Raw genomic sequence first — 11,415 nt, forward strand, 5'->3', positions numbered from 1 at the left:
TTACATGTAAACATAATTCTCAACATTTGTTTATACAAGCTTTCCAATTTCAGATTTTTCCCCTCCCTCTCCCCTCCCCTAGACAGCAGGTAATCTCATATAGGTTATATAGATATATATGTATATATGTACATATATATGCATATATATACACACATAATAACATTAAACATATTTCTGTATTATAAGAGAAGAATCAGAGCCATGAGGAAAAACCTCAAAATAGAAAAACAACAGTACCAAAAGCAAAAGAAATAGTATGGTTCAATCAGCATCTCTATTCCACAGTTCTTTTTTATTTTTTTTTCCTGGATTTGGAGATCCACTTCCATCATGGGTCCCCTGGAATTCTTCTGTACCATTGCATTGGTGAGAAGAATCCAGTCCATCACAGTAGATCAACACACAATGTTGATGATCACATAGTCCATAGTTAATAAATTTCCTGTTGGAAATGTATAATAATAATAAAAGTTACCATTTACATAATGCTTTAAGATTTGCAAAGCTCCTTATACTTACCTCATTTTATTCTCACAACAAGCCTGGAAGGTAAGTGCTATTATTGTGCAGTACCATCCATAACATCGAGAAGAAAAAAAAAAAGCGTGTGTGTTCCAGTGAAAATTTTAACACAGTAGAAGTCTTAAAATTATATTTGTTTTTTTCTGATTCCTTGTTGCAATACACTATTTAAAGAAAATCTATAAAACTCATATGACGTATAGCCGAAATTTTCCTTAATAAGAATAGTATTAATAATAACCAGCATTAGGGGCAGCTAGGTGGCGCAGTGGATAGAGCACCGGCCCTGGAGTCAGGAGTACCTGAGTTCAAATCCGACTTCAAACACTTAACACTTACTAGCTGTGTGACCCTGGGCAAGTCACTTAACCCCAATTGCCTCAATAAAAAAATAAAATAAAATAAAATAAATAACCAGCATTAATATAGCATGTTAAGGTTTGCCAAACACTTTATAAGTATAATCTCATTAGCTCTTCACAACAACCCAGGGAAGTCAGTGCTATTATGATCTCTATTTTACAGATAGGAGAGACTGAGGCAGACATAGCGGTTTGCCTGGGGTCTCACTGCTAGTAAGTGCCAGAGTCTATATTTGATCTCTGGTCTTCCTGACTCCAGGTCCAACGCTCTGTGCACTATGGCGCCACCTAGTTGCTGCTAGTTGACTTGTTGAAGGTGGTTTTTATTCAAGAGTCTGTGAACTTGAGCAAGGACCCTCCCTTCTCTGGGCATCCATTTCCTCTGTGGTGTAGTAAAAAGAGCATTGGATTTGGAGTAAGAACCTTGGGTTGGAATCCAACCTCCTGTAAAAAGAAGGATATAGACTAACTCACCTCTTTGTCTTGTTTTTGAAATTTAATAATATTTTATCCACACAAGCATGAGCAATTTTTTAAAAGGAAAAAACAACAGCCTTCCCTTGGAACTCTGCTTAGAACTGCTCCATCCCCAACATCTGGAACTCTCAGAATCCTTTCTCTGACAATAACTTTCTTGCTCTCTTTCTCTTACTTATGAAATGATGAAACTATTCTTTGTTCCCATCATAACACAGGGTCCCTTGACCTGTTCCTCTTTGCCCAGTTCATCATTTATTAAGTGCCTACTATATACCAGGTACTGTGCAAGGCACTATGCCAAACACTGAGGATACAGGGACAAAAAAATGAGGCTGCAATCAAGGAGCTTACATTCTACTGGGTATAATTATGTTGAATTCTTGCTGTATTTGAGGCCTTAAATTTCAGAAGATACAAAGACAATATTACCCAGAGCCATAACTAGGGTAGGGCAATAGGAGTCTTGTCACAAGGCACTGAACTTGGAGGGAACTGATAGCATTTCAGTGCCTAGTTAGCAAAATAATTAAAATAGAAAGCTATGAGATAGTGAACTGCAGTAAACTCTTCCCTTGGTCTACATTACTGTGCTCCCCCTCCAAATCCTATATGGTGACCATCCCACAAAGCATCTTATGCCAGTGACCTGGGGTCTATGTCTCTTCCCAACAGAGAGATGTCTTCTACCCATTTTCCCTCAGTCAGTTGAGGGCATATTTTGTGCCACTCATTCCAGGCACAAAAATTCCTAGTTTTACTTCTGAGAAGACCCAGTCTCTACACTCATGGAGCTCCCAATTTAATGAGTGGGTACAAATATAACTAATAATAATAGTTGACATTTATATAGATCTTAAATATTTGAAAGTTATTTTATATACATAATCTTCTTTGAACCTCACAACAATCTTGGGAGGTAATTATTCTGAGAATTACCCCCATTTTACAGATGAATAATGTCACACAACTAGTATTAGGGACAGGATTTTCATCTAAGTCTTCCTAACTACACATACAATATTCTACCCACAGGCCATAGTGCTTGTCTAATGCAATAGCTGGTACAGGGCATTGGGTGATAGAGAGTAAAAGAGAAAGAGACAGACAGGCGCGCACACACACACACACACACACACACACACACACACACACACACACCCTCTGATTTGGGGGATGAGGAGAGAGAGAGCCTTTTTGGTTCTAGGCATCAGATAAAGGTTCCCAGAAGAGGTGTCACCAGACTTTGAAAAACAGGAAAGATTTGAAGAATAGGGAGGAGGGTACATGAAGAAGGGTGGGAGGCAGAAATGAACTGGATGTGTTGTGTGGGAGATAACAGTAAGATTGGAGAAAGATTTGGGTCACTTGCCCCTGAAGGAGCATTTCCTTATTGGGAAGAGACAGAGATCCTGAGACAATGGCAGGAGGTGAGAGATTGATACAAATACAGCTAGAGAAGGATTTTGAAGTCACATGGTGGAGGGTCTTGAAGATCAGGCTAAGAGTGTTGGAGTTTATCCTATGGGCTCTGGGGACCTCCATGGGCCACATTTTGTTTTGTTTTGGTTTTTTTGTGGGGCAGTGAGGGTTAAGGGACTTGCCCAGGGTCACACAGCTAGTAAATGTCAAGTGTCTGAGGCCGGATTTGAACTCAGGTCCTCCTGAATCCAGGGCCGATGCTTTATCTACTGCTCCACCTAGCTGTCCCCATGGGCCACATTTTTTAATGCTCCTAAATCCCACGATCTGGGGCTTTGTGTGTTTGGGTATATCTCAGGGAGCACAGGACATGGGCAGTTATTAAATCCCTTGGAAGATCCAGGAATATCTGGTTCTGGCTTTGGCTTCAGCCTCTGGTCATTAGACAGTCTATTCTGATGGTTGGAGATAGGGAGAAATGACAGTAGGATAGACTCAGGCCTAGGACCCCGGTCTAATGATAAATGGGCCCATTGGGTTAGTAGCCTCTTCATTGTCTCTCTGGCTCTGGCTCCACCTATTTGTGACTCTGTGCATCAGTTTTTGTGTCCATGGGCCTCTTTCTGTGTCTCTGTGTTTTCTCACTCCTCCTTTACAGAAGCTATCCCCCATGCTTGGGATGTATTCTCTTGTCATCTTCTCCTTCATTTATTCAAGGTGCAGCTTAGGTGCCATTTCCTAAATGACCCCTCCCCTGATCCCTTCAGAAGCTGGTGTTCCATCCCTCCTTAAATCACCACATATCGATGTATCTGTGCACATGGGTGCTCCCTCGGTACAATGTCAGCTCCTTGAGGGAAGGAAGTGTTTTGTTTGTTTCTGGTTTTTTGGTAAGGCAATTGGGATTAAGTGACTTGCTCAAGGACACACAGCTAGTAAGTGTTAAGTGTCTGAGGCCGGATTTGAACTCAGGTCCTCCTGACTCCAGAGCCGGTGCTCTATCCACTGCGCCACCTAGCTGTCCCTAGAAGTGTTTTGTTTGTGTCTTTCTATCCCCAGGCACAAGCACAGTGCCTTACAGAGGGTAGGTGCTTAATAAATGCTCGTTCAATAGAACTGGGTCTTAACTCTGTGCCTTCTCCAGCATCAAGGACAGGGGTTTACATACATTAGACAACTCATAAGTGTTTGTTGAGTTAGACTGACTTCTGTCTTTTTTCTGTCTCTCCGTGCATCTTGGTTTCTCTCAAGCACCCCATCTGCTACACTTGCACACCATTGTTTTGTTCACCTGTGCATGTCTGGGGGTTAAAGAAAAACCTCACCATTCCCGTGCCCTTTTCTTTGACCTCTCCAGCCTTGTTCCTCTCCCCTGCCCACCCCTTTTCGGAAGCCTGGGTTAAAGGGTTGAGCCCTATCTCAGTCTTCTTTCAACTCCCAGAAGGACTGAGTCGACTCTCCCTTAACGGTTACACAACTTTTAGACAAGCCACCTCCCTGATCTTCAGTTTCCTCCTCTTTAAATGGGCAGCCCTCACCTTTGCACTGCCTCCCTCACAGAGCTGTGATGTGGTAGGCCCCTTTTTCTATGTTTCGGGGGACACAGTGGGGCACTAACCTTGTTCACCTCTTCAGTGGGTAGATTGTGCCTGGCCCTGGTGACATAGAGGACTTCTATAGGTGAGCCAGAAGTGTATGGGTGCAGGGGGGAGGGAGATAGTATTAGAACTCTGGATAGGAGGAGCCTAGGAGCTACTCCTAAAGGTAGAATCAGGAAGACATCAATTTCAGGACCGTGGAGAGAGGAAGAAGCCCATCCACTTCCTCCTGGGAGACACCCTGGGAATAGAAATGGTTTATGCTGTTTCGTTCCCAGCATTTCCCTAAGCATGCTCTTGTATAGTTGCTATGAGGGATCTAGGAGGAAGAGTCTTGCCCCTAGGAAGTTCTTAGTCTGTCTGTGGGGCTCAAATTTGAAAACTGGCTTAATTGGGAAAGAAAGGGTGATGTTTTCTGGAAGATGTTACAAGACCAAGAGTTTCTCCTCTGTCCCTCTCTCTCATCAGAGTTACTTCTTAGGGAGGCAGAGCACCTAGGGGCTCAAAGGCTTGGATGCTAGTTGTGGCTCTGCCCCTGGCTCACTGTGTGATCTCAACCAAATCTCTTCCCTTGCCTTAGTTTTCTCTACTGTAATATAGACAAGCTGACTCCAAGTTCCCTTTCCCCTCTGAATCTCTTAGGGGGTTGTCACGCTGGAAGGTGCAGGCATTTAGCAAGACGAGCTGAGAAACAAGACATATGGTGGTTTGGGATGAGAAAAGGGGCTAGTGCCTTAGAAGGCAGCATGAGGACTTTGGAGCAGGGAGAAGAGGATTAGGACCTAAGGCTGGTGTCAGGGCAGGAACAAGACGATGAGGTATGAGGCAGAAGACTACACTTAGGTCTGATGTTAGAAGCTTGTGGGGAGGAATGGGGGGAGTTTGAAGACTCTGAGGCCTGGAGCAGAAACCTCTCTCTCCCCACTTTCGAACTTCAACTCTGTCCCCAGGTACGCATCTATGACCCCTATGACGACTATTACCAGATGGTGCCACCCAATGCCCACGATGCCACCTACATCCGCACTGGCTACTATGGGCCCCAGTATGGAGGTAAGGACCCTTTCCTGGCCTTTCAGCCCCAGAACAGAAGGGAGTTTTTCAAGGGCTTGGGAGGCTTAATGGGGAATGGGCTGGTTGCCAAGGGGAAAAGTCCAGAATTGAATAAACTACCTTCTGAGCTTGTAAGATCATTATCAGTTGAGGTATTCAGCCCTCCAGAGATTTGGGGTTGAGCTAGCTTTTCTCTGGGGTTCTTTCCAGCTCTGAGATTATGGGATTGTATGAGCCCCAGTCCCTGCCTCAAGACCTGGTTCCCAACTCTATCCTTAGCCCTCCCTTCCTCCTTCCTAATCCCTGTTACTCCTTCTCGGGGTTGAGATTGGCTCCAAGCCGGCCTTCTTCCTCTGAGGCCCCCAGCCTTCCTGAATTCCCCTTATCCCATAATGTTCCCTCAGGGCCCCAGCTGGTCTTTCCTTTTGTGCTCCAGGAGATAGCTCTGCTCTCTGGTACCTTCTCCCAATCTGAGGGAAAGACAGAGAATGAGATCCCATTTATGCACCCTTTGAAAGTACAGATGGTGAGTTGAAAGGAGCTGGCTATGTGTGGCCAGGGAGAGATTCCCAGAAGGGTCAGATTTACAGTGGGCTTTGAAGACCAAGCAACCGGACCCTCCCCTAAGGTCCTTCCTAAATAAACACTTCCTTTTGCCCTCTGCTTTCTTCCCCACAGCTCCAGGAGTGACCCACGTCATCCTGCGTGACTCGCCATACTACGGCAGAGATACTGGGGGCGAGCTAGCAATGGGCATGTTGGCTGGAGCTGCCACAGGTGCAGCCCTGGGTTCCCTCATGTGGATGCCCTGCTGGTTCTGAGGCCATATACCCAGGAGCACCAGAAGATTCTCCACATGATTGGACAGAGACCCTGACCCTGGCCCTGATTAGATGCCTGTCTGTCTGTGGCAAAAACTTCTCCTTGATGGTCCTGTCCTGACCTCCCCAGAATCCTAAGGACTGGGTTTTGCCCCCTCAGCCTTTGCTCTGTTCAAGCTCCGGCTTACGGTCTCTCTAATGCCCGTGCCCTTCTGTGCCCGAACTACCAGAATAGATATAAGGTGTCTTGGCCCTTACCTTGTCCCACAGTGATACCCCACCCCCAAGCTGTGGCTAGAGGCCTGAGTGGTTCCTTCATACATCTCCATCTGTCTCTGTCTCTCTCTCTCTCTCTGTGTCTCTCTGTCTCTCTCTCTCACTCACACACACACACACACACACACACACACACCCAGAGAAGGGCCCACAGACACAGATACACCCATGTAAAGACAGAAAAGCCTCAGTGGACATCCTTCCAAACCCAGTCATATTCCCATTATCCATGTAGTTGTTTACATTTTGTCTCCCTCATTAGAATGTGAGAGAGATTCAGATCTTACAGACTCCCCCTCCCCATTTCCCTTCTTTAGACACATATGCATAGTTCCCTACCCCACCCCCACATACCCTTCCCACCCAGGGAATTAAACCAGAAACTTCTTTCTCTCCTGCACACCAAACACAGCTACATTCTTACAGATACGCTAGCACACATACCCACTCTACAAACATAGAAGTTCTCCTCCCCCTTAAAACACACTGGTATGCACAGTTCAATAAAGAGAGGCCCATAGGCATCCTCATCCCAATACCCTTGACTAGCATCCCTCCCCTACTTATACTTACTCCCTGACTCTCACCCCTGCCCCTGCCAGGCAGACCGAAGTATAAACTGTGGTTCTGACAGTCCTCATGGTGGGCAGTTCCTCCTATGGGGTGGCCCTAGCTCCCAGTGTTTGAATGGGCAGGTGCAGGGGTTTCATTTGCCCAGGCAAGGAAGCTGGGAAGTAACAGAAGAATTGCTAACCTGTCACATGGGAGCTTAAATACGGGGATCTGGGGCTGCATGTAGGGAACTCTCCCCACTTCCCCAGGATGTGAGGAGGTGAAATGTGCCTTGGGCTCCTTTGGAACCCAGGGTACCTTCCTCTTAGCCATCAGGGTTCTAGTAACCAGAATGACTCTGTCTTGCCCTGGGTGGCCAAGAAAAATATGCCTGGACCCTCTCATCCCACCAAAGTCTAAAAATGTTTATTCATAGATAAGCTAAAGGAATTTGGGGTGTTTCTTCTAAGGAGAAGACAGAGTCCTGCCAGCAAGTACTTTGAGAGCTATCTCACGTAGGAGGGATCCATTGGCTAGCCTATATTAACCACCTACTATGTGCCAGGCACTGTGCTGAGTGCTTGGGTTAGACAGAACATGTTTGGCAGGACCAATGGGGAAGGCCAGAGAGCCAGATCAAGATAAGGATTGGCTAACAGATCTGTACCACAATAGAAAGGGCTGCTTGGGAAGGGGTGAATACCCTGTCAGTGGAGGTGTTCCAAGGTAAACCAATGGTTATCCACACACCCTCACCCCATTTTGAAAATACAGAACCGAGGGAGAGATCTTGAGACCATTACAGTAGTCATTTCACCCTTTTATTTTTTTCCTCAATACACCCAAATCTGTCCAAGGCTGGGACTACCATGTTTGAGCAGGGGCCTTTGAGGCCAGGCCAAGGCATCAGCCTAAGCTTCTCTCCCATTGGTGTCATCCCCTCCCTAGATCACTTGACTGTCCTTCATCCCATTGGGGCAACATAGGCCTAGCACAAAAACTAGGATGGGTGAGAAAACCCAGCCAGGCTTTAAAGGAAGCAGAGAGGGCTGAATGTAAGAGACTTCTGTCCCACTCCTTGGACCTGCAATCCCACCATTAGAGAATTTTTCTTTGGATTAATCCCTGCCTTTACTAGACTCCTCTTTAAATGCAAACACCTCCCAAGATGAGTCTCTTAGTCAACAAGCTCTCACTGGGAGTCTATCAGATTTACACAGTAAGAAAATGTCTAGGGAGGGCAGCTAGGTGGTGCGGTGGATAGAGAACTGGCCCTGGAGTCAGGAGTACCTATTTGAGTTCAAATCCGGCCTCAGACACTTAACATTTACTAGCTGTGTGACCCTGGGCAAGTCACTTAACCCCAATTGCCTCACTTTAAAAAAACAAAAAAGAAAGAAAATGTCTAGGGGCCTAGGACTTCAGGGGGAGGAAGAACATAGAGGAAGCAGAGAGCCCTGGATACAAATCTCACTGACTTCACATTTTGACTAGTGGAAAAAGTCATGTAAAAAGCCCTGGCTTGGGAGACGTGAGACCTTCAGCTCTAGTCCCAGATTTGTCCTCCACTTCCTTTTTGGCCATGAGCCAGTTACACCTCCTCTCTTGGCCTTAGTTTTCCCATCTGTAAAACTAGAGGGTTGAGCTGTAAAGTCTTTAGGGGTTCCAGAGTTCTGTAAGGCCTTGCCGTGTATTTCTCCTAGTTATGGTCATTCTCCCTTCCCCCAATCGTAGCTCCCTGCTGGGAATCCACATAGCAGAAACCCAAGATGTTCCAGAATGGCTAAGTGGTGGTGGCAACTGTATAGACTCTAATGTTCTGCCCTGTGTAGACAGGAGCCCAAAGGCTCCATGATTGCACTAATAAAAACAGCCGGCATACTGTTCCATGGTGTCCTGAGTAAGTTTGTGAAAGGAGCCCTACTTGGGCCTGCCTTCCCTTGATGTTCAAGCCCATTTCTTTCATGGCACAACTGATTCAGGAATAGCTCCCTCTGGCACATCACTGTTAGACAATCAGGCTGTGAAAGGCTGTGGCAACTCAGGGGAGAGTGGAAGCTAGGGTCAAGTTCTAGTAACATCACTAGCTCATTGGACAAGTCAGTTCTGTTCTCTGGCCCTCAGCTGGACTAGATCAGGAATTTTTAAACTTTAGTGAGTCATGGAGATCTTTGATAGTCTGGTAAAGCCTATGACCCCCTTCTCAGAACAAGATTTTAAAATGCATAAAATAAAATACTTAAGTTTACAAAAGAAGCCATCATGTCAAATTACAGTTATCAAAACACTGAAAATTCCATGTTAAGAGGCTCCTTGAAACCTATTCACAGATCCCTTGAGGGGCCATGGTCCCCAGGTTAAGAACTCCAGGACATGGGGTGGCTAGGTGGCACAGTGAATAAAGCACCAGCCCTAGATTCAGGAGTATCTGAGTTCAAATCCGGCCTCAGACACTTGACACTTACTAGCTGTGTGACCCTGGGCAAGTCACTTAACCCCCATTGCCCCGCAGGGAAAAAAAAAAAAAAGAACTCCAGGACTACATACTCTCTAAGTTCCCTCCCAAAGATAATCTGTTTTACGTCCCAAATTTTTTCTTAGCCAAAATAATAATAGCTCATATTTTTTAAGTTATTTTAAATGTTCTTATCTTTCCAAATTTTGATTTAAAATCAAAAGATTCTCTCCCTCCCTCCCACTTCTCTTCTACCCACTAGGGAGACAAACAATATGATATCAATTATACATATAAAATCATGCAAAACATTGCCCAAAAAAAGCAAAAAGGGGAGGAAATTATACTAAATTTGCACTCAGAGTTCGTCATTTCCCTTTCTGTATGTGGATAGTATTTTTTCATCGTGAGTCCTTTGGAATTCTCTTAGATCATTTTATAAATCAGAGTAGCCAAGCAGGTCATGATTACACCACTGCTGTTACTATACACAATGATCTCCCAGTTCTGACTTCACTTTGCATCAGTTCATATAGGTCTAACTCACATTTTTTGTAGTATGCCTCAGTTTGCTTATCTGTAAAGTGAGGAGTTGGACTAGATGTTCCCTAAGACCCCTTCTTTCTCCTATGACCCAGCCTGTGGGTGCTGGTTTCTCAGCAGCCTCACCTGGTGTTATTCCAGACATGGCCAGCAGGTGGTGGTATACCCAAAGCATAGTCCCCTGCTAGAAGCAGGCTTGCAGCCAAGGTGGGCTGGGCATTGGGGCTAATAGCGTCAGCATACTGGTCCTGCTGCTCTGCCGCATGCCCGGGGAGATAGCGAACAGGTGCCCACAGGAAACCAAGGTTGAGCTTGGAGCTCCCCCATCTGTCCAGGACCCGTGTTGAAGTCGGCTTTGAGCAGAATCTCTGGTTTCCTTAGCAGCCTTTGTGTGTATGTATGTTTCAGTCCTTTTAAAGCCTGGGTCAATTGCAGCCAGAGAATGCCAACCTAAAGAAAGGATCAAGGTTGAGTTTGATCCATGTATAGAGAATGGATTTCCTGTAGGGCTTCCCTCCTAAGTGGCCATCCAGCCTCTTTGGGAACTTCTATCCTTACTCCCCAGGGATAGGGAACTCACTACTGTTCCAAACAACCTGTTCCATTATTGAAACAGCTCTGATGATTTACAGATTTTCTCTCATATCACGCTGAAAGCTTGTCTACATGCTACTTCCTCCCATGGCTCCTGGATCTGTCCTGAGGCCTCACAGAACAAATGCAATCCATCTTCCACACGACAGCCTTTCAAATGCTTGAAGATGGTTCTCACATACCCTATTAGGTCTTCTCATGTCCAAGCTACACACCCCCAATTTCTTCAGGCAATCTAAGACACAGACTCCCTGGGAAAGGAAACAGGGATCCTAGGAACACAAAAACAAGTGGGACCCCATGAGAGGAAATCCATTCTCCCAGGGTGGGTTGTGTGTTTCCAGGAAGGTTGGCCCCAGGAGGTCAGCAGCAGCATGGATGCCCAGAATCACTCCTTGAGAAGCTATGAACCCTCCTCAAAGGGGATCAATATCGAGGTAACCAGAGAAGCTTTGCTCCCTGGTGGGTCTTTAAATCAGTGGCTCCGTGGAATGTTAACATAAGAGTGAGAATTCCATTGCATCTGACCACAGCTGCTGCACAAAGATAATTGTCTGTGTACCTGCCTGTTCAGACTGAGCTCTCAGACCCTGGATAGTGACTTCCCAGTCATAGAATGGTAGGACCTTAGAGCTTTTAGTCCATCATTTTACAGATGAGAAAACTGATGCCCAGAGAGCTTAGTCATATTGTCATATTTCACCACACACAAGTAGTAGGCAGCAGAGCCAAGGATT

The 11,415-nt window shown here is 45.6% G+C and overlaps 1 protein-coding gene across 1 annotated transcript in view; it reads left to right on the forward strand.

Annotated features, from left to right (window-relative positions):
- PLEKHB1 (pleckstrin homology domain containing B1) overlaps positions 1-6,606 on the forward strand; it is a 37,641-nt gene extending 31,035 nt beyond the window's left edge. The window contains 2 exon segments of the mRNA XM_043998043.1: positions 5,335-5,437; positions 6,116-6,606. Of these exon segments, the coding sequence (XP_043853978.1) occupies positions 5,335-5,437; positions 6,116-6,258 (246 nt within the window). The 3' untranslated portion in view covers positions 6,259-6,606.
- The last annotated feature ends 4,809 nt before the right edge of the window (positions 6,607-11,415 follow it).

Source organism: Dromiciops gliroides, chromosome 3 (genome assembly GCF_019393635.1).
Source record: "Dromiciops gliroides isolate mDroGli1 chromosome 3, mDroGli1.pri, whole genome shotgun sequence".
Classification (NCBI taxonomy): Eukaryota; Metazoa; Chordata; class Mammalia; order Microbiotheria; family Microbiotheriidae; genus Dromiciops; species Dromiciops gliroides.